Source organism: Pseudopipra pipra, chromosome 9 (genome assembly GCF_036250125.1).
Source record: "Pseudopipra pipra isolate bDixPip1 chromosome 9, bDixPip1.hap1, whole genome shotgun sequence".
In the NCBI taxonomy this organism is placed as follows: domain Eukaryota; kingdom Metazoa; phylum Chordata; class Aves; order Passeriformes; family Pipridae; genus Pseudopipra; species Pseudopipra pipra.
The window spans coordinates 14,129,634-14,151,248 of NC_087557.1; the positions used below are offsets into that span (position 1 = coordinate 14,129,634).

Sequence of the window (21,615 nt, forward strand, 5' to 3'; positions counted from 1 at the left end):
TCTTCAGGAATCTTGGGTTGTAACATACCCTGTGTTGTCCAGTTTTCAAGCACTGCTGGAAACCAGGCCCCAGTTAACAATCCATCAGTACTTATTTACCATTGTTTGCACTTTGGTGTTAAAGCCCCCACAAAAACCATACTCCCTTCTCCTGACAAACTTCTCCTTTAGTCTCAGAAAACTTGGGAGTAGCTCAGAATTAGGAGATTTTCATGCTGACTGTTAAGCTTCTTACCAGACTTTTTTTCCTCAGTATGCTTCAAACAGAAAACATTCCTCTTGCTGCCCTTTTCACTCTTAGAGGAATGGACTGAGAACCTCGGAGAAGGGACTGAAGTCTTCTAGAAGCACTGGAAAATGCTGCACATCATAAATTCAGAAGCCCTGTAAGTTACATTGAAGTACAAGCTATGTTTGGAACTGTGATAACATGCTATCTGTCTGGCAGCAAGGAAAAGAAAGGCACGGGTAGGAATAGCCGGAAGGCAACTGTGTTTGTAACCAGGGCTATTTTGGGCTGTACATGCTTTGAGTTCTGCTGAGCTTGTCTTGAAGAAGCAACCCCAAAAACATCTTTTGAGGGAAATGACATTTTACTCTAAAAGCACTGACAGGCACAAGAAGTCAAAACAGGTCCCTGCTGAGGGGCTGCTCTGCTGTACCCAGTCTCTCAAGCAGGTCACTACACTATAGGACAAACAATAAAATACGTGGTGTGCATAGGAACTACCACTGTCCCTCAGACACATCTACTTAAGTACCTTCTACCCCCCAGCATGATGCACCTCAGGGCCTTTTGAGGGAGTTTACAGAGGTAACACCAACAATCTAAGCATGAAGAGAATTTTGTGAACTAACTTCAAGTAGCCTTTCCAAAACTCTCTACTTAAGACTATTATAAATAAAAGTTTTCTAATAATTAAAAAAGTGTTTTTTTCCAAATCTAGTTAGCATTTGTGGGTTAAAAAAGTATATCAATGCATAGATTTGACCTTGGCCCTTAATTCCCTACTAAGCTCCAAAAAAATTTTGCAAAGGGTTCCCAGCTTTTCAGAGTTCTGTTGCAATATATGATTGGATCCAAATTTTAAGAAGCCTCTAGCACACAAGCCTTGCTTTTTAACTATTAATTTCCCAAACACATCAGCTTACCAGCTCCTCTATAGATACTTCACCTTTTAGTGTGTTACCAAGTCTCTCACATTAGAAGCTTCTGACACAGCTGTTTAGCTCTGCTGCTTTTGTGCCAACAAATTCCTGCAGTAGAGTGCTACAATAAAGTAAAGAAATAAAGGGTAGGTTGTTTTGGGGAGCACCTACACACTAGCTACCTTGTCATTCTCAACAATTAAAATTAATCAAATGTTTTTTAGTACCTGCTTGCACTAAACCACTCAGTCTAAGAAGATTAAAGGTATATTTGGTTACATAGAAGATGTCTCTTCAATTGCACACATGAAGTGTATTTTTTGGAGCATAATTCCCCAAAACTTCTATAATCAAGCTTAAAAAGTTAGCTTCAATTTGTGCCATACTTTGAAGTTATTTTAATACAGAAAACTTGCTCAGTCATGTAGGTGGAGTTCCCTATTTCTAACCAAGTAAATCAATCCCAGCAGTTTTAGTTTTGTCTAGACAGAATTGACCTCATTTTTCCAGTTCTGTTCTATTTTGGTGCAGCATCATGTGTAGATGCCACTTGTCTCCCGAGACAAGGGACGGGTGGGGAACAAGGATGCTGGTTTGTGGACACAGCACAGAATGGGGCTGGGTGCTTCAGCAAAAGCTCTCCTTTCACCAGTAAATGTGTTCGATCTTTGTGGTTCAGATTTGTCAAACATCACTAAGAGGGAGGTTTCTAACCAGTGTAAGAGAGTTTGTGATTATTAAGCCTGGTTTGTGAAAGACACATTTCACATAAGTGGAGTGTCCAAGTTTCCCTTCTCACCCTTTTTAAAATGCCAGTTGGATGATTATTCTTGCACTGTTGCTTTCATTTCAGGATTACTGGCAAAATGTCTTCAGTTTCCCAAGTCAATCCCCGTGGAATGTCACCAGATGCTTAGGAGTATTATTCCTATTTAATCCCCGAATTTATCATATTTTTCAAATTACTCCCTTGAAACAGCTTCTGTCTGTGAAGTTCCAAGATGCTTGTCATCTGGCTCTGCTTTTGAATACAAGGAAAGAAAATGATGCAGCAATTCAAAGACTGTTTTAAATTTTTGTAAGGTTTTAATATGAAAGACAAGTTGCTGTCATAATAACCTAACTTGGCTATATTTCTGCTTCGAGATGAATCGTAGAATGGTTTGAGTTGAATGAAACCAGTTTCATCTTAGGTTTGAGTGCACATGACAGAATGGGTTTCATCATAAGATATAAACATATTAAAGGAATCTGTAATGTGCACGGCCACTCTAAACTTCCAGGTGAAGTTTAAGGCATCATAATAAAAACCTGACTGCATCCAGAGCATTAGCAAGAGCCTGTAACCACAATATGTGAAGAGAAAAAAACCCAACAAACCTCCTCCTGATGAGCTGTATATCACTGGTTAGTAAAACCAAGAAACCTCTTTCCATGCTCATGAAAGGGACTGGCACAAACCATCTGGTTATCTACACCTAATATAGAAGCAAGTACATTATATACAGAAATACCTGGTTTGAACAGCAGCTTTATAAGCAGAAATTTGAATTTGCATACTGTTGATGTTCTTGACAGATTAAAGTTGTGATTTATTCTCTCTTTAAAATCAAAACAACCTTTTTTCCCCTACTATTTCTCACAGGGGATTTCAGATGATCATTATCCTGGACATTTCTATGGACATCTCTTAGCACCTATGACAGTTACGTTTAAATTTTAATAATGGATTTTTAACTCCTACCTCAATAATAGGCCAACTTATTATTTTTTCACATTTCTGGATCATTTCAGAACACCAAGGATTAGGTGACAGATTGTTGAGTGTGCAGAGATTAATTCTATAGAAGAACCACCAAATTAGTTCTTTCTCTCCTGTCCTAAGTCATAGGATATTGTGTCTTTATAGAGTTAACAAATATGAAGATTGAATTCCCTATTCTGCAGAGCTTAAGTTGTTTAAGTTTTCAGTGCTGGATGAGATTTAATTAAAAAGTGTGTCAAGTGTCATGGAAGCATTCCATGATGTTGCTTCTCACTAATCATCTTCTCTAGCATACTGTACAGCGCTAATGCATTGGCAATTCATCCAGAATTTTTTTATAGTACAAGTCACTTGCAAATGGTGCTAAAGCCATCTTGAATTTAGGCTGTCCAGTCAGGTGTGTCTAACCTGCTCTATCTGTGCCACATTTGGGCAAGAAACGCCCCTGCAACATGCATACTGTTTAAGACATAGCTTACATTGACAACATTTCCCAGAAAAATGACAAAGGTCAGAAGTAGGTTGGATTTTTGCACACATTTCCTGCTGTGGGGTTTTTTTTGTTTGTTTGTTTTTGTAAGAAAAATAAATCCATGATGCAGTAAAGCATGCTTTGCACTTGACATGGAAGATAAGGTGCACTGTGATGTTCTGTTCATCTTCCAGCTTATTCCACTGTTGTACTAGTCCTGCAGAAAGGACCATCACCTACCAGTCTTTGTCAAGAATCCTTAATTTTTGCTGAGAGGGGATAGCTGCCTGGAGCTTTGGCAAACATTCAGAAACACTGGACCAAGGCTATTGAACATACTCAAAATATGGTGGATTGATCTTTGCAAAGAAGTTGGAATTTTTTGCTCCATGGTTTCAGTTCCACTATTCAAGGAACTAGTATCTTCTCTCTACATAAGGAAAAAAATTAGTGTTGAGGAATACAAACCAAGCATTTGGAAAGAACTGTATAGCTGAAAGCTTAGAGTTGAACAAGTAACAGACTTCACACTAATCTAAAAAATAAATTTAAATATTAAACATGCCATCCATAACATAGAGGTTCCTTTTTTATCTATCTAGCTCTTCAGCTAAATTGAATGACTTTTAGATTTTTAAGATTGCATCCTTGGTTGAGACATTTCCTTTCTAAGGGAGCTCTACCCTTTAAGAATGCTACACAATACACTTGTTGCACAACTAATCTCAGTTAAGAAAAATCAGTACTAATTAGTATTAGAAAACACTGATCGCTTTAGAATCAGTTAATTCAAACATATCTTGGTTGCACTTTTATACTATTGTGTTTCAAGTATCCTGATAGCTGGTATGTTTACCACAACAAAGGAAAACAAATGAAATTCACAAATAAAATAAAAGTGGAAAGTGATTATCTTCTTTTCCTCAAAGTACAAAGATTAAGGAGCACTCAAAAGAATTACCACAGTATGTACTGATATTAAGTTAATCTTGTTCAGGCTCATACTCTTCTAAAATCAATAAAGGGAAAAGAAGTGGCCAGTAGGCAAAGGACAGAGAAGTCAGAATCACAGAATATTCTGAGTTGGAAGGGACTCACAAGGATCTTCAAGTCCAGCTCTTAAATGAATGGCCCATACGGGGACTGAATCCATGACCTCGGCATTACGAGCACCAGGCTGTAACCAACTGAGTTAATCTCAGTGCAGACTTAAAACAGATTAATGAACCTATAATCCACTTGCTCTAAGTACATACCTTCAAGTACTGAGCTCATGTACTTGGTTAAGCCTACAACTGGATGGCATCACCTGGCTGATTCCAGGTCAGATTTCAGACAGTACTGCAGATGTTTTATAAGCAGAACACAAGCCAATTGACTCATTGAGTAACTCAACATTTGTTCAATATGCATTCACTGAACTATTACAAAATTCCTAATCACATCATTAAGAAACATAAAAAGCCTAGATAAATTTTATCTTTAGATTTATTATTTCAGAGGCACTTAATGTCTTACATTTATATAGCGCCATTTCCCCCTCCAAAACACTTTACAGTATTTACACACAGGAATGTTTCCCACCACTGTTGAAATGCAGCCATCTGACTACTACCAGTACCGTCTTCAAAGCACCAACAGTTTGAGACTGAAAATATTCATCAGTACTTCGTCTTACTAAGATAGTTCAGAATTCCCATTTATGAACTTCCAGCTTGTGCTATTAAAGAAACATAACAACTAAAATACAGTATCACAGTGCAATTCTGCAACAGAACTGAGACTTGGATCATCTTCATTAGAGTTTTTACAATCTTCCATTAGATCAAGTCTATCTCAAACACTTTAGTGTAAGGCCTTTTAAGAATATAATTCTAAAACATCATTCTTTTTTATACTTTCTTTATAAGTCTTTCTTAAAATCAAGCACAGAAGAGTATTTTTCTTTCCTTCCAGTATATTTAGAAACACTAAGTTCTAGCCCTAAGGAGATAGTAGCATCCTCAGTTTCAATGAACTTCATGGTATCTAAAGGCAAACCTATTCCTCCTTGTTTTTGGAGATAGATTTTAGTTTGTTTGTTTGTTGTTAGTTTTAAAAATAAATAAGAGATTAAACAAAATTCTGTGATAACCAGTTAAATTGTAAAGTACAATTGGGATTGGCTGCTGGGGGGCTATGTAAGTGTGCTGTGTGTGGTTTTGCTTGTCAGCACTAAAAAATACATTAAAGTATCCCAAGTTTACTACTCCACTGCAAAAGACTGCCCTAATCACAAAGATCATAGCAACTTCCTCATTTTAGAGATTAATTTTTCCTTTGTCTCTCCAAAAGGCTACTAAAACAGCCCTTCCAAGAGAAGAAGTTGCATCTGTGCTGAGAACTTTCACAAAATAAAACCCAAACCAAAAAACCTCCTGACACAACCACCTATCTGGCATCCCTATTCTCATGATTACAATTGAAAAAAGACTACGACCTCACATACAGCATGCTGCTACCTGCTACGTTATGGCTGATGTGAGAATCCAAATGAAGAGGAAAAAGATTAGTTAAATCAGGTATCTATTTGCCTTCTTGTTAAACAAGCACAAAAAATTATTCTGGTACCTTATTCTCTTGAATATGCTATACTTCAGAGAGAAGCTTTTTTGATTTTCACTGATGCGTTATACTCTGAATCTACTGTGGTCACTAGATTCTTATACCAGCATTTGAGTACTTTGAAAGAATAGTGGCAGGTAGGGGCAAGAAACCTGATAAAAGGAAAAACATTAACAGATAGCAATTTCAGCATGAAAGATAATGACTAATCAAACAGGGTAAAAATTAACAATCAGCAGTGCATCCAAGTACGTATCCATTTTATAAAAACTTGGGGTGGTTTTTTTAACCTAAACCCTTGATAAAAGATGCACAGAGAACTGATGTATTGCATATTTTATGCATGCCTTCATGTAGTGCATTCCTATATTGTATCTTACATGGAACTACTAAAAAACTACTAGACCTTCACTGTACAACAGGTATTGTAAATTTTTGTTTTAAAGCCTAAACAGCAATTCAGTTTGAATTATACCTTCTTATTCCCTGATCACAAAAAACGCCTTGCTGCATTTATGTTTGTCAAAGTCAAATGACAACCACAGTAATCATTTGTAAGGAAAAAACTGTCACAGTAAACTATCTTAAGAGTTTGGTTTCTTCACAGGGATTTGGCAGCTGGAACAAGAAAACCAGCAAGGAATAGATATCCTTAGACGACAGTGAGAATAATTAGCAAATAATTTGTATCAGAAATAAGAAACATCATAACAAATAAGAGAATAAACATAGAAATGAAAGCATTGCTTCAGGCTTCACAGCCTAGAAGACCAAACAGGAAGTACCATTATCCTCACTTGCAAATTCAGATCATAAGTAGACCTGGTTTTTTGAAGAGGGAGAAAAGGAGTAACTTGGAAAAAGTAACTGCTGTATTACAGGACTGAACCCAAGACACACAACAGTCTGCTATTTCACAGATGAACATGTCTGAGCTCATTCTAATCTCCACTGATTTAAGGAGAGGAATGACTGGACCCACACTCTTTTCTCTGTTGCTTCTTGTGGGAGTCATTCATTTTTTCAGAGCTAAAAACATTCACGAGATTGTTTGATAAAAATATCATCTCTTTTCTTTCCCCCCTTTCTTTTGTGCGTCTGTCCTTTCCTCCCTTAGCCTCCTCTCAGCTATTCATTACCATAGTATTTCTAAGAGAAAAAGGGCATTTGGGGTAGGGGATGGATGAAGCTCTTGCTAAACAGGGAGACAATGGGATTGCTGAGCAGCAGAGAGAACTGCACAGACAGATAGATGCTAAAGAGAATCCAAAACCCAGCAAAGAACAAGCTTAATTTTTTTTTTACCACCAGAAGGAATTAGTTTTGTCTTTTAGTTTCAGTTCATCCTTTTTCAGCAAGGGCACATTGGCTACATCACAAGGCTTGGACAAGGAAAAGGCTCTTTCATTTAACAGGGCACAGATCTGAAGATGGGACAATGTCCTGCACTGCATAAGATCACTCTTATCATATGCATAGAACAGAGCAAAAATCCAAGACTGCTTTGCAGGAACAAGAGAGGTAGCAACCCTAATTTTAACAGGGCTTTTCAGTGAAGGGAAAGAAGGTCTACAAAAGTCAAATCAGCCGATTTCAAATGGTTTGCATCCCAGGATGAATCAGGTTACACCAATTTAAGCCCAATTTAATTTAGGCAGGTTTTTAAACCACAAGAATAAGGACATTCTTAGTACATATCAATAATTAAACCAACATATACACAATTAGCAATATCCTACATAATAGTAAATGCTTAACAAGCTGAGTAATTTTATGGTACATTTTCTGACATTCTACACACTTCCTGTAATCATCAGTCTCTGTAGCAGTTCAGTTTATGACTTTAAGATCCAAATTCAACTGTGTCTTCAGTTATTTTCTTGAACTCGTAGTTTCCTCTGCCATCCATGTGCAAGTAGAACTGAAAAACAAAGAACGTATGTTATTAACCTCCAAAAAATTACTAGGTTTATAAAGTCCTATATAAATTGTATTTTGAAGTAGTTTTAAAAATAAAAAAACTTTAAAAAGTTTTAGCAAAATCTTAAACTCAGCTAAACAGAGGGTAAGCTGCTTCTACTTCACATTTCATTAAATTCAACTGCCTCTATAAAAACATTAAACTGGGTTTTTTGCATATCATACATCAGTCTGCTAACAGCCACACCCAGACTTAACACTGCTCTCTTGGCTTTTGTGACAATATACTTTGAGTTACACATTAATCCCTGTGTATTCACTCAGTATTTTTACCCACACATACATTCTGTCTGCATAAAAAGAGTAGTAAAATCTTAAGTTTGCAAGAAAAGAAGTCCACGTATTACAGATTAACTTTTTTTTTAAAGCATAGATATACAAGGTATAGTGAAATCAAAAATACTCCATGTTGTTTATTGGATTCTAGTTCAAGGAGTTTTTTGAGTCTAAGAAAGAAGACTTAAGCATCTAGTGAGCCTTTCATATTTTTGTGGCTACTTTTACAGATACATAGAGGGATTTTTGGATAGTGTTCTTCATAATTAGAAGTATAAGATTATTTCAAATAGTGAAACTGGAATATGAAAGTAAAGTCTTGAAAAAACCAAACAAAAAACCCCCCAAAACCAGAACATGACCTATCAGGATGTAAAATGACAACACCTCAAATTGCAAAGTCAATTTAATAAAGTCAGTCAACACCAGCCCCGACCACCTACACATATTCTGAGTAAAGCAGACTACATACATCATGATGTTTCCAGAGTGACTTCCTGTGGGAAACAGTGAAGAGAGTGATGCCAACCTACATGATGAAAATACCCACAAAACAGTTATTTTTTTTCTCATGGGTAAGGCGTTATTTATTTTTCAGCATGATATCAGATGAAGATCTTAAATTCATAACCACTAACTTCCAGACTATTATTAACATTAGACATATATAGCCTAATACAATATTTTGCAGGGGGGAAAAAAGGAAACGAGGGATTTATCTTTTTTAATTGATTTCATCATTCTTTTGCTCCTAATGATTCGTCAAACAGAATCAACTGGGCAAAGAAGGTAGGGTATGAGACGGGTAAAACAATAAACCTGTGAATAAAGAAAGCCTAACAATAAAAAAAACCCGAAACCCACAAAAGCTATAATGAATTAACTTAGAGTGACAATTTAGAGGTGAATAATCTTCCTTTGTTTCCTTGCAACTCAGTTAACTATTCATCCCTAACAGTAGCAGCAAGGACAAAATGGCTCTGATGATAAAACAAAGTAACATTTTTGCTTTCTGCAAGGACAGCTTAACAAAGAATTCTATTTTTCAGTAACATGCATTAGCCACTTGGAGAGTACAAATGAATATTCAAGTTAAGAGAATAATAAGTGTATGGAAAATAGACTTAGAAAGCATCAGGGTATTGATATCAATGTGGTAAAATTAGTTCATGAAACATTGTCCCTTCTGCAGAATCCTCACCTACTGTTCATTCACTACTGCAGAAGGCTCCTTAAGTTTCCACTTATTGTTTCAAGAATGTATTTCAGTGGAGGCACAGCTTTGCTCCATTACTATCCTGAGAATACTGCTACTCAATAACTAATGTTATTTCAATAACTAATGTTATTTCAATAACTAATGTTATTTCAAGCCTATTCTTTCCCAGAGTAGGGGTGTGAAGTTGAATCGTGCTGATATTTCACATGGTACTGCATAGAATCTGAAATGGTGAGTTAAAGAGGAAGAGGAAAAACAAAACTGTATTTAATAACATCATGTTTTCCTAGAGTGCTTGGCTTTTCATATCTCAAAATAGATGGAAATGTTAACTTCCAGCCTTTCACTTCTTGCCCTGGCCAACAGAAAGCTTATGAACAACAAAAAAAGTCTAAAATCTTAGATTATTTGATCTTAACTTGACATTCTAAGACTATCTAGAAAAGTAAGGTTACTTAGCTGTTAGTAAGAGTTCTCTGTATATCACAGAGGCTACACGTACATGTAAATTATCCTAAGACTACAAAACAATTACTGAATTCTAGTGTGCATAAAGTTCACAGGACTCAGCTTTTTTTTTTAGTTTTTTGGTTTTTTAAATTTTTAGACAGCACTAGGCATAAGGAAGAGTGAACCTTGTATCATTTTAAGTCTCCTCTTAACACAAAGAGATGTAATTCTAGAAACAAAGAGCTTACCTTTCGGCAGTGGCTGTATATGTAGCCTTCTACATCAACACTAACAGCACTGGTGCACTCATCCAGAATTGCAAACTGGGGCTTATGATAGAATAATCTTGCCATCTGGAATGCAAACCAAAAAAACCTACTGTGGATACAGAACAACAACCAATAGTGCAGTGTTGGAAGTTATACTAAAAATTAGTGTCTAAAAGTGTAATATGGCAAGGGAATTAAGTTGCTACCCACTGAAAGCTGAAAATCCAAGAGTTGTATATTACCTTTACTTTTTTATTGAAGATAATTGTTTTAGAACTTCTGTTTATACAATGAAAGCATAAGGTATGGTAAAAGGGTGGTATAAGGTCAACATTTCCTTTTAAATTTTGAGTGCAATAAACACTATTTTCAGTTGTTTTCTCAGTATTCAGGTATTTCACAGTTTGGTGGTTTCTTCTAAGTAAAATCTTAAAATTTAGTAAACAAAACTAGCTTACAAATTCAGATCATATTTTTTACTTATGTTCTGCATTTGTTAAACATTTATGCTTCTGAGACATACTGCCATTCTCTGTTTTTCTCCCCCGCTGAGTACATCCATCCAATCCTGAACACTATCCCAGCCTCCTTCACGTTCCAAGATTTGACCCAGCTGGACATTATCCAAGTACTCCTTCAGCACCTTTTATGGAAACAGGAATCACAAATAAAGCTTACATGAACTTAACAAAGAAATGGTTGAAAAAGGTTATAAAGGATTACATCACCATGTTATCAACCCTGGTAAATATTGAAATCCAATTAAATGCAGTGTTTTTAATAGCAGTTTCAGTATTTCTAAATCTGAAGCATTACTCATCCTAAGCAAGACAAAGGGTTAATGAACTAATTATCATTACCTGGTCAGAAATCCCTTTCCTTCTCTGATCTTCCAAAGTATCTGGATATATAACTTGATCTCTGAGGGTTCCAAGAGTCATATATGGTCTCTGAGATACAGTTAGAACCAAAGAGATATGTCAAATATTTCTAAACATAGTGAAAGTGGAAAGAGAACACTATTGTCAAGTAAAGTACTTGGCCTCACCTGGGGAACATAGAACAACTTTCCTCTTACAGGTTTTGTTAAACGCCCACCAAACAAAGGCCACAACTGCAAAAGGCAAAAGGTTAAAATGTGACAAAGAAAGTCCAATTACAACAGTGCTTTGCATTCTCCCCCACTTGTTTTAAAAAGTTCCCTTACCTCACCAAGAACACGAAACAGTGAGCTCTTCCCACACCCATTTGGCCCACAAATCAGAACATTTGCACCAGATCGAACCTAAAAATGCAAATCCAACACATAAAAAACGCAGTGCGGATGTACTGTTGAAAGTTTCTATAAGCAGTAAGACAATCCAGTATCATCATAGGCTTGTACACATGTACTTTCTGACATTACAGTGAGGAATTTTCAGCAATAATTAATTTTTCCCCCAACCAGTTTAGCATCAACTGCTGGAAGATAACGTACTTGTAATAATAAAAACTTCTTCTGCGAAAATAGCTCGTTGTCTTTTTGTTAAAAACGAACATGATGTTTGCACTTTTTTTATAAATCAGATGACCTTTGAAGTTGTCATCTTCACTTGAAAATTTTATATTAATATCATTTGCTATGATATTAAAAACATTACCTCAAAGTTAAGGTCTTCAATCAAAACATCTCCATTAGGTGTCACCAATGGAACATGATCAAACCTGTATGTATCGCAACATTGGAGGGAAAAAAAACCAAACAGAACAGTTGCCTAAAAGAAGTTAATACTGCATGCTTACTTCAGAGATTTATGGAACAGGGCAAGATTTCATCAGTACTTCATTCACTCTCCCACTTCCCAGCTATTAACAGCTGAGGAAGTTCTTGAACCAAAATGGTACCTTAGCATTTAAACACCTACAGGTTTGTTTTTAATCCCCTTCATGTATTTGTTTTCCAAATTTTCTAAGCCTTTGGTCTCCAAAACATCTTGTGGATATAAATGTACATGTAAGGATGCATGTCATTTTAAACCTACTAGTGAAGTGTATTTCATTACTTCTAGGATACACAATGAATGACTTCTCTACTCACCTCCCCGGCCTTATTTTTTAAATGAAAATAATAAAAATAGCTGTATCATCTCCTTTCTTTTTTTTCCCCTTCCCCCCCTCCTTCCCTCCTACTTCCCTATCCGCTTTCCACACTGCCCAGATTGAGGTTACTTAATCTCTTAACTGGCTGTATTTTATGCCTTTAAGTAGTAATACTATGTCAATGCCATGTTCCTCAGACTACAAAGAATGAAGGAACTCATCCCTACACAAGTACATCAATGAGGTCTCTGAGCATGCAGAATTACAAGCAAATATTTTGAAAATGAATACAGATTTGCCCTTGATTTTTACAGCTGAACTACATAATGGAATAAAATCCGTAACTAACATATTTCTAAGAGTAAACAAAATGGTCTGGGAAGTCACACTCCAAAGGACAGCAGGAAATGTTACCAAAAAGCCCAAGTCCAGAGAGCAGTTTATGTCTTCTGCTAACATGAGTGGATAAGGATTGACTTAGAGAATAGAAATGCTGAGTGGGCATGAGGTGGAATTACTTGTAAATACACAAGCACAACAGGAATTGCAAATTGTAATTAAAATCTCTATTAAGAGTCATAGAGGGGAAGACATAAAAGCCAGTCTACATGAAAAACATTGAACTCGTGAAAACTTTGTAAACATACTTGATAAGGTTATCAGTGTTGATAATTTCTCCAGATCCCGGTATCAAGGACAAAGCTTGCTTTTTATCTGCATCTTAAATTAAGAAAAAAGTATTAGAGATTGGAACACTACACAGACATGCACATATTGCATATTATGTCACATCTACCTTTTTCTTGTGATATCATAGTACGCTGATATTTGCCACTATTCAAGTCCTTCAGAACCTGCATTAATTCTGTAATTCGAGCTGTAAATCTATATAAAAAAAAAAGAAATCCAAAGAAGCTCTAATGAGCACTGGAGCACTGTTAAACTGTCAAATGACAAAGTTATTCAACCCAGCATAGAAACAGAATGTTTACATTTTAGAGTTGCACCAGGTTGTCCAATATTCACAATATTTACAAGATCCTTTCAGTGTAACAGCCAAATTTTTCTTCTTAAGGTATTTTTTTAAAAGTTTGGTAAATAATCAATACATAATTGATTTAGGAGCATCTGACAACGCCTTTTTAATTAAACATTCAAACCGTATGCTGCTACTATTCAGATGTGAAATAGTGGATAAAATTAGCACATCTTCAGATATGTATTCAGTATAAAATGTTTTTAATTTCTATATTTTTAGGGTGCTGCAAGGAACAAAGCACTTAAGTTTATTTTAATTCTACGGGCACTTTCTCAAAATGAGATGACGAACAGCAACAAAAGCTTAAGAAAGATTCTTTTACAGAACTACTATTAAGCTTACCCAGCCAATCTTGTCATTTCACGGCCTGCTAGGACTATTCTGCCCAAAGCTTGAGACATTCTCAGTAACATTCTTCCGCTTTGGTAGTAATCCTAGAATAGAAGAAAGTTTTTTTATGTGGACTAACAAAACTTAAAATCAGGAGATTGTTTTAATTCTAGTCTATTTACCTCCAGAAGTTCTGCATGAGTACTATTCTGATGACGAGGATCAGACAGGTTCAGAAATGGACGACTAACAACCAGGTAACCAACCACAGTGGCAAGGTCTGCAGTTTAAGAATAAATATTAAGCTACACAATAAGAAAAAAGGCAATTCTCATCTAAAAAGTTTGTTTTGTTATTTACAGAAATCCATTAGCACTGGACAAACACTTACATTTGGCAATGATTGTATCAATGAAACCCATCGAGAACCGGAACAGGATAAAATTATGCAAGTGTTCCACCTAGTAAGGTACAGAAGAAAAAGTTCAAACTACATCAGTACTTGTTTTACTATCGTCTATTATTTTACAGACATTTGATTTCAAACAGTTATTTTTCAGTACATCAGATACCTCAACACACCTCCAACTGTGACAAGCACTGCACAAGAGTCCCTGCTGGTAAAGACTTGCACTTGACATCAAAACAACCTACACACGAAACTAAATAGCGAGAACAGTAATTGTGGTGGGTGAAAAGGAGGTAAGTGGCAAGAGAAAAACCACTCTACCAAGATCTTGTGTTCTCCTTATAGCCTTCTAGTTTATTTTTTAATCTAATGACTGCAGCAGCAAAAACACCAAGCCACTATAATTCTATTTCTATGAATACATGTCAAGAATCACCACAACAGAATTAAAGCATTTTAAGCAAAACTTCAACTAGGAGATAAAAGAAGATTTACCAGTTTACGGAAGGTTCTGTGAATAGTCTGTTTTTCTCTCAAGTTTCCATTATAAAAGGCAATTTCTTCACTAAAAAGAAACAAATGAAAGGAATGTTACTTTCTTTTGTCAAAGATAGTCTTTGAAAAAATGCATAAAACACAGGAATAGAGCACTTTCAGTTACCTTACAAAATAAGGGTTTGTACTTTTTCATAACAGTAGAACATAAGCTTATTACACCCCAGCTACAGTTAGTATAATGCACATACAAATTACTTTATAATAATCTGTATAAAGATGCAAACAGTTGGCTCAGAACTGATAGCATCAGGCTTCCCCAAATATATTTTAATGCACAGCTTCCATTTACCCCACAATATTGTCACTTGTATCTTGCCATCCAAGTAAACCTATACCTGTTTGTAATGAGACGTGAGTTGACATATCTGTACTCCCCTTCATATTTTTGCTCTATAATAGTCATCTTGCCAATTGGTCTCCTTAAACGCGTAAGGAAAAATCCTGAAATAATCAAGTAGGCCATCATGCTAGCTGGACCCTGTGAACATCAAAAGAGAATAAAAGTTTATCATCTAGATGGTCTCAAATGGCAACATATATACCCAGAACGCATGACTGCCTTCTTACCTCCTACGTACCTATGTTACCAATTCAACTACATTTGCAATTCCCATCATATTTTCATCTTTCGTGTTGTGATATTGCTTAACAAATTTTACTAATTCTCTGTCCCTAGAATTCCTTCCTATCCCAGCCTTCTACTCAGAAGTTTCTGTTATCATCCAGTGTGACCTCTGTGTTCTACTGTCCTAGTTTTTTTCATTAATAATTTCCCGGTCCTCTTTCATTTCATCTCCTTTCTGCCTACTTCTTTGTCTCTACATTTACTGCACTGTCATAGCAGCCAATATTTCAATCCCATTCTCTTCTTTGATCTGTATATCTCCAACACATTTCCTGGTTCTCTCCAGCAGTCCTGGTAGGAACCGCTTATTCTTCTGGATCCTTAACTTCCACAGACCAGGGCTCCCAAAAAGCATGTTTAAGTATCACTGTAGTGTGGCACGGCATAAACTGCCTGTAATAACTACTACAGACAGCAATGCAAAGACATCTGAGACTGGAAAAGTTACATAGGTTCAATTAAGCCTTTCTGCAAGACTGTCTCAACAAAATCTGCATGATGTGTCCCAGAGCTTCTACTTCTCAGCTCCTGAACATTTTTGATAATATATCATTACACTAAGCTGAAGAATTATTTCTGAAATGATTCAGCTTATTGGTGGGAGGGGGGCGAGAATATAATGGTTATACAGCTCAATGCAAGAAATGGTTCCCCTTCATAGAGGTCACACAGGAAGAGAAAACTTATTTTTGCCTGTAAATGGAATTCATGCAAGACATATGCAGTCAGAAAAGTACTGTACTAAACGGGATTCTCAAATAACTGCTAGAAGAAAATAAAGAACTTTCTTGTTTCTTCAAATTGTTGATCAAATGCCTACAAAATCTGGGGTTTATTTTCCTTGCCTCAAAATAGGGCACACTAAAGCAGACAAAACATTAAGTGTAAATGCATATTTTCAGTATATCCCTTCAAATAATGGATGAATCTATAATTACCACCTAGAGTTTTCCTCAGATTCCAAACAAGTCTATACAAGGCTATAAGCAAAGAAGGGGAAATGTACTTGTAATTCTAAAAAACCCACTCAATTTACCTGTGCTCCTATTGCACTTGTTAGCTTGAAGATATACAAAACTATATCCAAGAAGGGCTGTAAGAGAGCAGAGTTAAAAAAACCTTAGAACACAAAATTAATACAAAATGGTACAGAAACCACACACCACTCCAAGAACAGTTAGAGCTCTGCATTAAAAGCACAGTACTGGTTAACCTATTACACAAACTAAAAGCTAAAACAAGAGCAATCTCAGTCACATGACTTTTCCTGAAAACATTCACTCAAGAATTGAATACAGAAGCATTATGATCTTCAAATACACACCATATAAAAAAAGTACTTCATTATTTTAGGTCTGTAATAACACCCTGCTCACTAATCGAAGTGGACTAGACCCCATGATTACTCAACTGAAGTAATTATGAGAAATACTGAAAGAAAGGATAATCTCATATATTTGGCTATGTACCTGATAGAAGGAACAATCCAAATTGCAAGCATCCTGTTCCATAACCTCTTTCTCAAAACTAAAAGAGCTGAACTACAGGTTTTGTAGTCAGAAGGCTTTGAACAAAGTAACTTGTACTTCGCTTATACTTTAGCTTGTATGAAAAACATAGCATTAAAAAAACCAGAGAAATAGTCTAAAAACATCCACAAGTATTCTCCTTCATTACCTAAACCCCCCAAAATTTACAGGAGAAACAGGGAGGAGCTTATTTAACCACACCTCCCTACCAAAAGTAATATTCGTAAGTAACTAAAAGGTAGCCATTGGTTTTCTTCCAAAAGCTGGGAAAGCAAACTCATCATTCTTCAACTGCAAAAGAATGCAACAAATTCTTTAAAAGAAAATTTAATACAAATTATAACAACTCATAAACAGTGCTTTGGTCATGAAAACCACAGAGTGTGAAATAATATAATATCATAAACAATATTTTTTCATACCATATTCCAAGCAACCCACATAAAAACACACATAATTGTTTTGAGCTGACACCACATCCTAAATGACTACAGCTATTACTCAAAGTTCTCTCTTGGAAGACTTACCTTGCTAAGGTTTGAGTACAGGTCCACTACACTGTTACAGAATTTTTCCACATCCTGTGTAAGGAGTTGATCTGGATTAGCTATTCTGTTGTCCAGATTTCCCATTTTGTAGTATGTATAAGCTCTGAAACAAAACAATAGCTAAGCAGCAGAAAAGAAATCATTACCTGGGATCTGAAATAATTGGAACCCCCTTGCTTCATACAACTTAGATGGAAAGAAGGCCAAACATTAATGAAATCCATATTAGATCCTGCAGGGTTGTTTAGGCTCCAGGATGTCTTAGTAAAAGCTCAGGCCCACATTGCTATTGAACTTAGCTAGAAAACGCTCAGAAATTCTGCTTCAGCACATCTGACAACCAAAATTCAGCACAGAAGCAGCTACTCCAGCTCCTGCAACCAATTCAGTCTGCACTAAATGAAAGGAACTGAAGTACTTTGGAAGTTGACCCAATCAATCCTAGAAGCAGTACAGTGCTTTTTTACCCCCCCAACCGAGCCAAATTTGCTCTCTTTATATCTGCGCCATATACAACCCAGACAGGCTACTTATCCTCAACTGCAAGTTAACTGAAACCAAAAGCCTTTTCTGAGCAATGTACCTTACCTATTAGGCACCTTGTAACCTTTTTACAATACAATTAGAATTATTTTAATCAATTTTACTATAGGTTAACAAGGTGTTACTTACTTGAGATATTCCTCATAGAGGTATCTGGTAAGTCTTACTCGGAAACAAAGTTTCAATTCATTTAGACCATACTTCAGGAAGTTATTCACTAAAGAGATCTAAAATAAGAGACACTATTTCAATATTTAGCTAACACAATTCAATATACTTATATCAGTTTGCAGCATAAGTTGTGTAAACACTTCAGAACAGGTGAATTCTTCCCTTAAAGTCAGTAATACCATTAATACACCAAAGATAAACATATAGCATCTGCAGGATGCTACTGCTTAGGTTTCTGTCTCCAGTTTCCAGTGGCTCTCACTATTTAAAAACATAAAATTATGTTCATATAGCTTATTTTCAGGTCTTCTGATAAGATATAGAAAAGAGCCACCATTTGTAAACCATTCTCTTAAATTTATTAATTCCTTTTTAAATCTATTGCAAACCAGGTACATTATCTATTAGACAGTAACAATTATTTCTGTCTGGTGCAGATCAGAGATGTCAACAAGCTGAAGCAAAGTTAAAGGGTGGGGAAAAAACATAACAAATCTGTGAAAAATGTAAGGATTACAAAAACATAAGGTCTAAAAAGAAATCTTCATCTTCAATCACGCCTAACGAATCCCAAATCTACAATACTGAAACATCATCCAATCCATAAGACGTTATGCATGGCACATTAAGCTACAGTCAAAATTGCCATCAGTAAAACCAACCTGAAAACCTAAACATATCTGTTAGAAAAATGGTTGTGACCAATAAGAAAATATGCTGATAAAGCCTCCCACTGGAGCCAGAAAATTAAACGTGTCTTAATACAGACATGCATGTAAAACAACTCATTTCCATGAGTTTTAAGACATTCCTGTGAGATCTCTTCCTCAAACTCTTAATTTACATATAAAATGTGTTCTGCTAAAAGGTCAGAAGAAGTAGAGCACTTACAGCGGGCATTGCGGCAATGAAGTTGAACAAGTATTTCTTGAAATCTTTCCTGCTGCGGCCAATGATAGCACTGTAAATGACCACCAGCTAAGAGTTAGTTACAAGAGAAACAACAGTCTTAAGTGGACAAATTCTCAGAGGACTACACAGAGAAAGAAAATAATCATGGGAAACTGTAGTATCAGCTGTAGGATCCAGTCTGACACACTTGTGTAAGTTACGTGGCAAGTGACAGACTCAGCAGTTCCCTCCCTTCTGCTCCTGCTGTAACTGCCCACAATAAGGGCTCAGAAATTCATGGTCAGAGAATACCAGTTCTTTCCCTTCTCTGCTTTCATAGATTCTCACACAAGAAACAAAGCAGTCCTTCCAGTCTACAAAGCACTAAATGTCTCTCCTGAAACACAGTATCATTTTGAATTCACACTTCAAGACACATTCTGACTTGCTTCAATTAGTAACAAGACCAACAAGAATAATCAGAGGTCTAAAAAACACTTTCTAACACAGAAAGACTGAAAGCATTGTTTTTACCAATCTAAAGAGCAAACAACTCAGTAGGAAGAAATAACAGTCCTAATATCCACACAACATGTCTAAGGCTACGACATAAAACCACTATGCCACCATTCTGAAGTGCTTTCTTAGACGTTCATATCAACAAAATGTAGAGTCTTCAGTGTACAAAATGTGACCAAAAGAATATTTAATAAACCATTTAAAAAGAATAATATAATAATTTTATTTTTTTAACTGTATAATTTTCTGTTTTAAACAAGCAATCTGTAAAATGTCTCAATACATATTCTGATAGACCACCTTCCCTGTTAAACACAAGAAAGAATGTTTAAAATTAACAAGCATATCGGTACCTTTCAATGACTGTTCCATTCTGAATCATCCAAATATCACAATAAGTGCGGACTACCAGCATCACAGCAATAAGCAGCAAATAACCTGTCTAGTACAACCACAGAAGTGCAACAGTTAAACAACGGATAAAAGTTACCATTTTTTCCAGTAAGTAATCCTACAATACCTAGCAGAAACATATCACCCTGCTGCCCCCACCTAACGTAACATTTGCTTACTTTGCAGGAAACATATTAGCATACAATGTTTTTAATAAAGTACTGAATTCATTTTTATGGAGAAATTTTGCCTTTTAAAAAGCTGTATTTGGTTGATACCTATACTGGACACACCCTTTAAGATGAAGGATTGCATTCATTAAGATGAAGTTACTGCTATTCTGACACCTTTCTGCCATAAGGTTGCAAAAGACCTCTGAACGTTACCTACTTCAACTCCCCACTCAAAACAGGGCCACTAGTAACCAGTCACCAGTCAGACCTTGTACCATTGATCAGAAAACCTTTCAGCCCAACAGTCCAGCCAGTTTTCCATCCACTTCATTGTCCACTCATCCATCCAATTCAGTTTGGCTATCAGGGTATTAAGGGAGACCTTAGAGTCAAGGTCTCACCAAAATCAAAGTAAATACTCAACATTTTCTGTTCTTCCCTTATCCACACAGCTATTTGTCTTATGACTGAGAGCAATCAGGTGAGTAAGGCATGATCTGCCATTGGTAAATCCAGGCTGGCTGTTTGCAACCACTTTTTTGTCCTTTGTGTGGCCCAAGTTAGCTTCCAGGAGAATTTGCTCACAGCCTTACCAGGAATACAGCAAGGCTGACCAGCCTGTAGCTTCCAGTATACCTGTTTTCCAATATGAGAGCCATATTTGTTTTTTCAGGGGGGATTATCAGTAACCTCTTCTGAAGGCCATGAGCTTCTGGAGTTGACTAAGGCCAGCTCTGTGAGCACACTCACAGACATTCCCATCCATGCTTCTGCCTTCCATGTACTTTCTTTTTGTAAATGAGCTGTTGAGGGTTCCTATTCATGCACTGCAGGCAATGCTTACCTCTTTGCAAAGTGTTCTAGGGACCATTATTTTCAGGATTCGACATATTCTTGTAATAAACACTCTGTCCACCATTGCTCGCTCCTTCTTTCCCTCTTTCTGCTGCATGTAGAACAAGGAAAGTAAGAAAAGTAAGATTTTTTTGGTAATAAGTATTATTTAACTGTTGATGTGATTATTTTCCCTATCCAAGTTATTTACTGCTACCTTCCTTCTGGAGCATTTGCAACATTTCCTTCCAACTTGCTCCGACAAATTAAATATAGTGTAAGAACTGGGAGCTATCAAAACAGATTGCAAAAGGAAGTAGCTGCCATGACACAAAATACTTTTTATTTCAAATCTATGTTAAGGGTGACATACAAACAATGCAGACCACAGCACTAAAACATCCAACTACAAGTTTAATGCAATCTACCATCTCTTAACATTGCTTGTCTCTAAAAGACACCATCAGCCAGTATTTTTAAAGATGTCTTCCAACATCCAAACAGCTAAATCTACCAGACTCAAAAACCCTCCTGTACTCAAGCACCTTTTATTTGGGTCAGTTGCACTTGTTCACTCCATATAACCCTATCTCCTGTTCTGCATTCTTTTTAAAAGCTAATGGTGCAATTATTTTTTCTTTTCTTCATTTGTTTTCTCTCTTTTCCTTCACACAAGGATGGGACAGAAGAATTTGGTCCTGAAAAACTGATCGAAAGGGCACACTTTCAAAAAACTCTTGTCTAATCAACCTAATCCTGATATCTCTGCTACCCAAGGCTCATGTGAAGC

General features: G+C 36.2%; 1 protein-coding gene across 3 annotated transcripts in view; it reads right to left on the reverse strand.

Annotated features, from left to right (window-relative positions):
- Positions 1-4,856: 4,856 nt before the first annotated feature.
- ABCD3 (ATP binding cassette subfamily D member 3) overlaps positions 4,857-21,615 on the reverse strand; it is a 28,159-nt gene continuing 11,400 nt past the window's right edge. For all 3 annotated transcript variants that reach the window (XM_064664728.1, XM_064664726.1, XM_064664727.1), the window contains exons 3-23: positions 20,836-20,937; positions 19,779-19,867; positions 18,907-18,976; positions 17,974-18,071; positions 17,281-17,404; positions 16,261-16,317; positions 14,935-15,077; positions 14,537-14,606; positions 14,024-14,093; positions 13,815-13,912; positions 13,645-13,736; positions 13,060-13,148; positions 12,911-12,983; positions 11,825-11,888; positions 11,392-11,469; positions 11,233-11,298; positions 11,045-11,134; positions 10,708-10,827; positions 10,164-10,268; positions 8,719-8,775; positions 4,857-7,911 (exon numbers count right to left, since the gene is read on the reverse strand). In XM_064664728.1, coding sequence (XP_064520798.1) covers positions 7,834-7,911; positions 8,719-8,775; positions 10,164-10,268; positions 10,708-10,827; positions 11,045-11,134; positions 11,233-11,298; positions 11,392-11,469; positions 11,825-11,888; positions 12,911-12,983; positions 13,060-13,148; positions 13,645-13,736; positions 13,815-13,912; positions 14,024-14,093; positions 14,537-14,606; positions 14,935-15,077; positions 16,261-16,317; positions 17,281-17,404; positions 17,974-18,071; positions 18,907-18,976; positions 19,779-19,867; positions 20,836-20,937 — 1,833 coding nt within the window. In that variant the 3' untranslated portion in view covers positions 4,857-7,833. The remainder of the gene's footprint in view (positions 7,912-8,718; positions 8,776-10,163; positions 10,269-10,707; positions 10,828-11,044; positions 11,135-11,232; positions 11,299-11,391; positions 11,470-11,824; positions 11,889-12,910; positions 12,984-13,059; positions 13,149-13,644; positions 13,737-13,814; positions 13,913-14,023; positions 14,094-14,536; positions 14,607-14,934; positions 15,078-16,260; positions 16,318-17,280; positions 17,405-17,973; positions 18,072-18,906; positions 18,977-19,778; positions 19,868-20,835; positions 20,938-21,615) is intronic.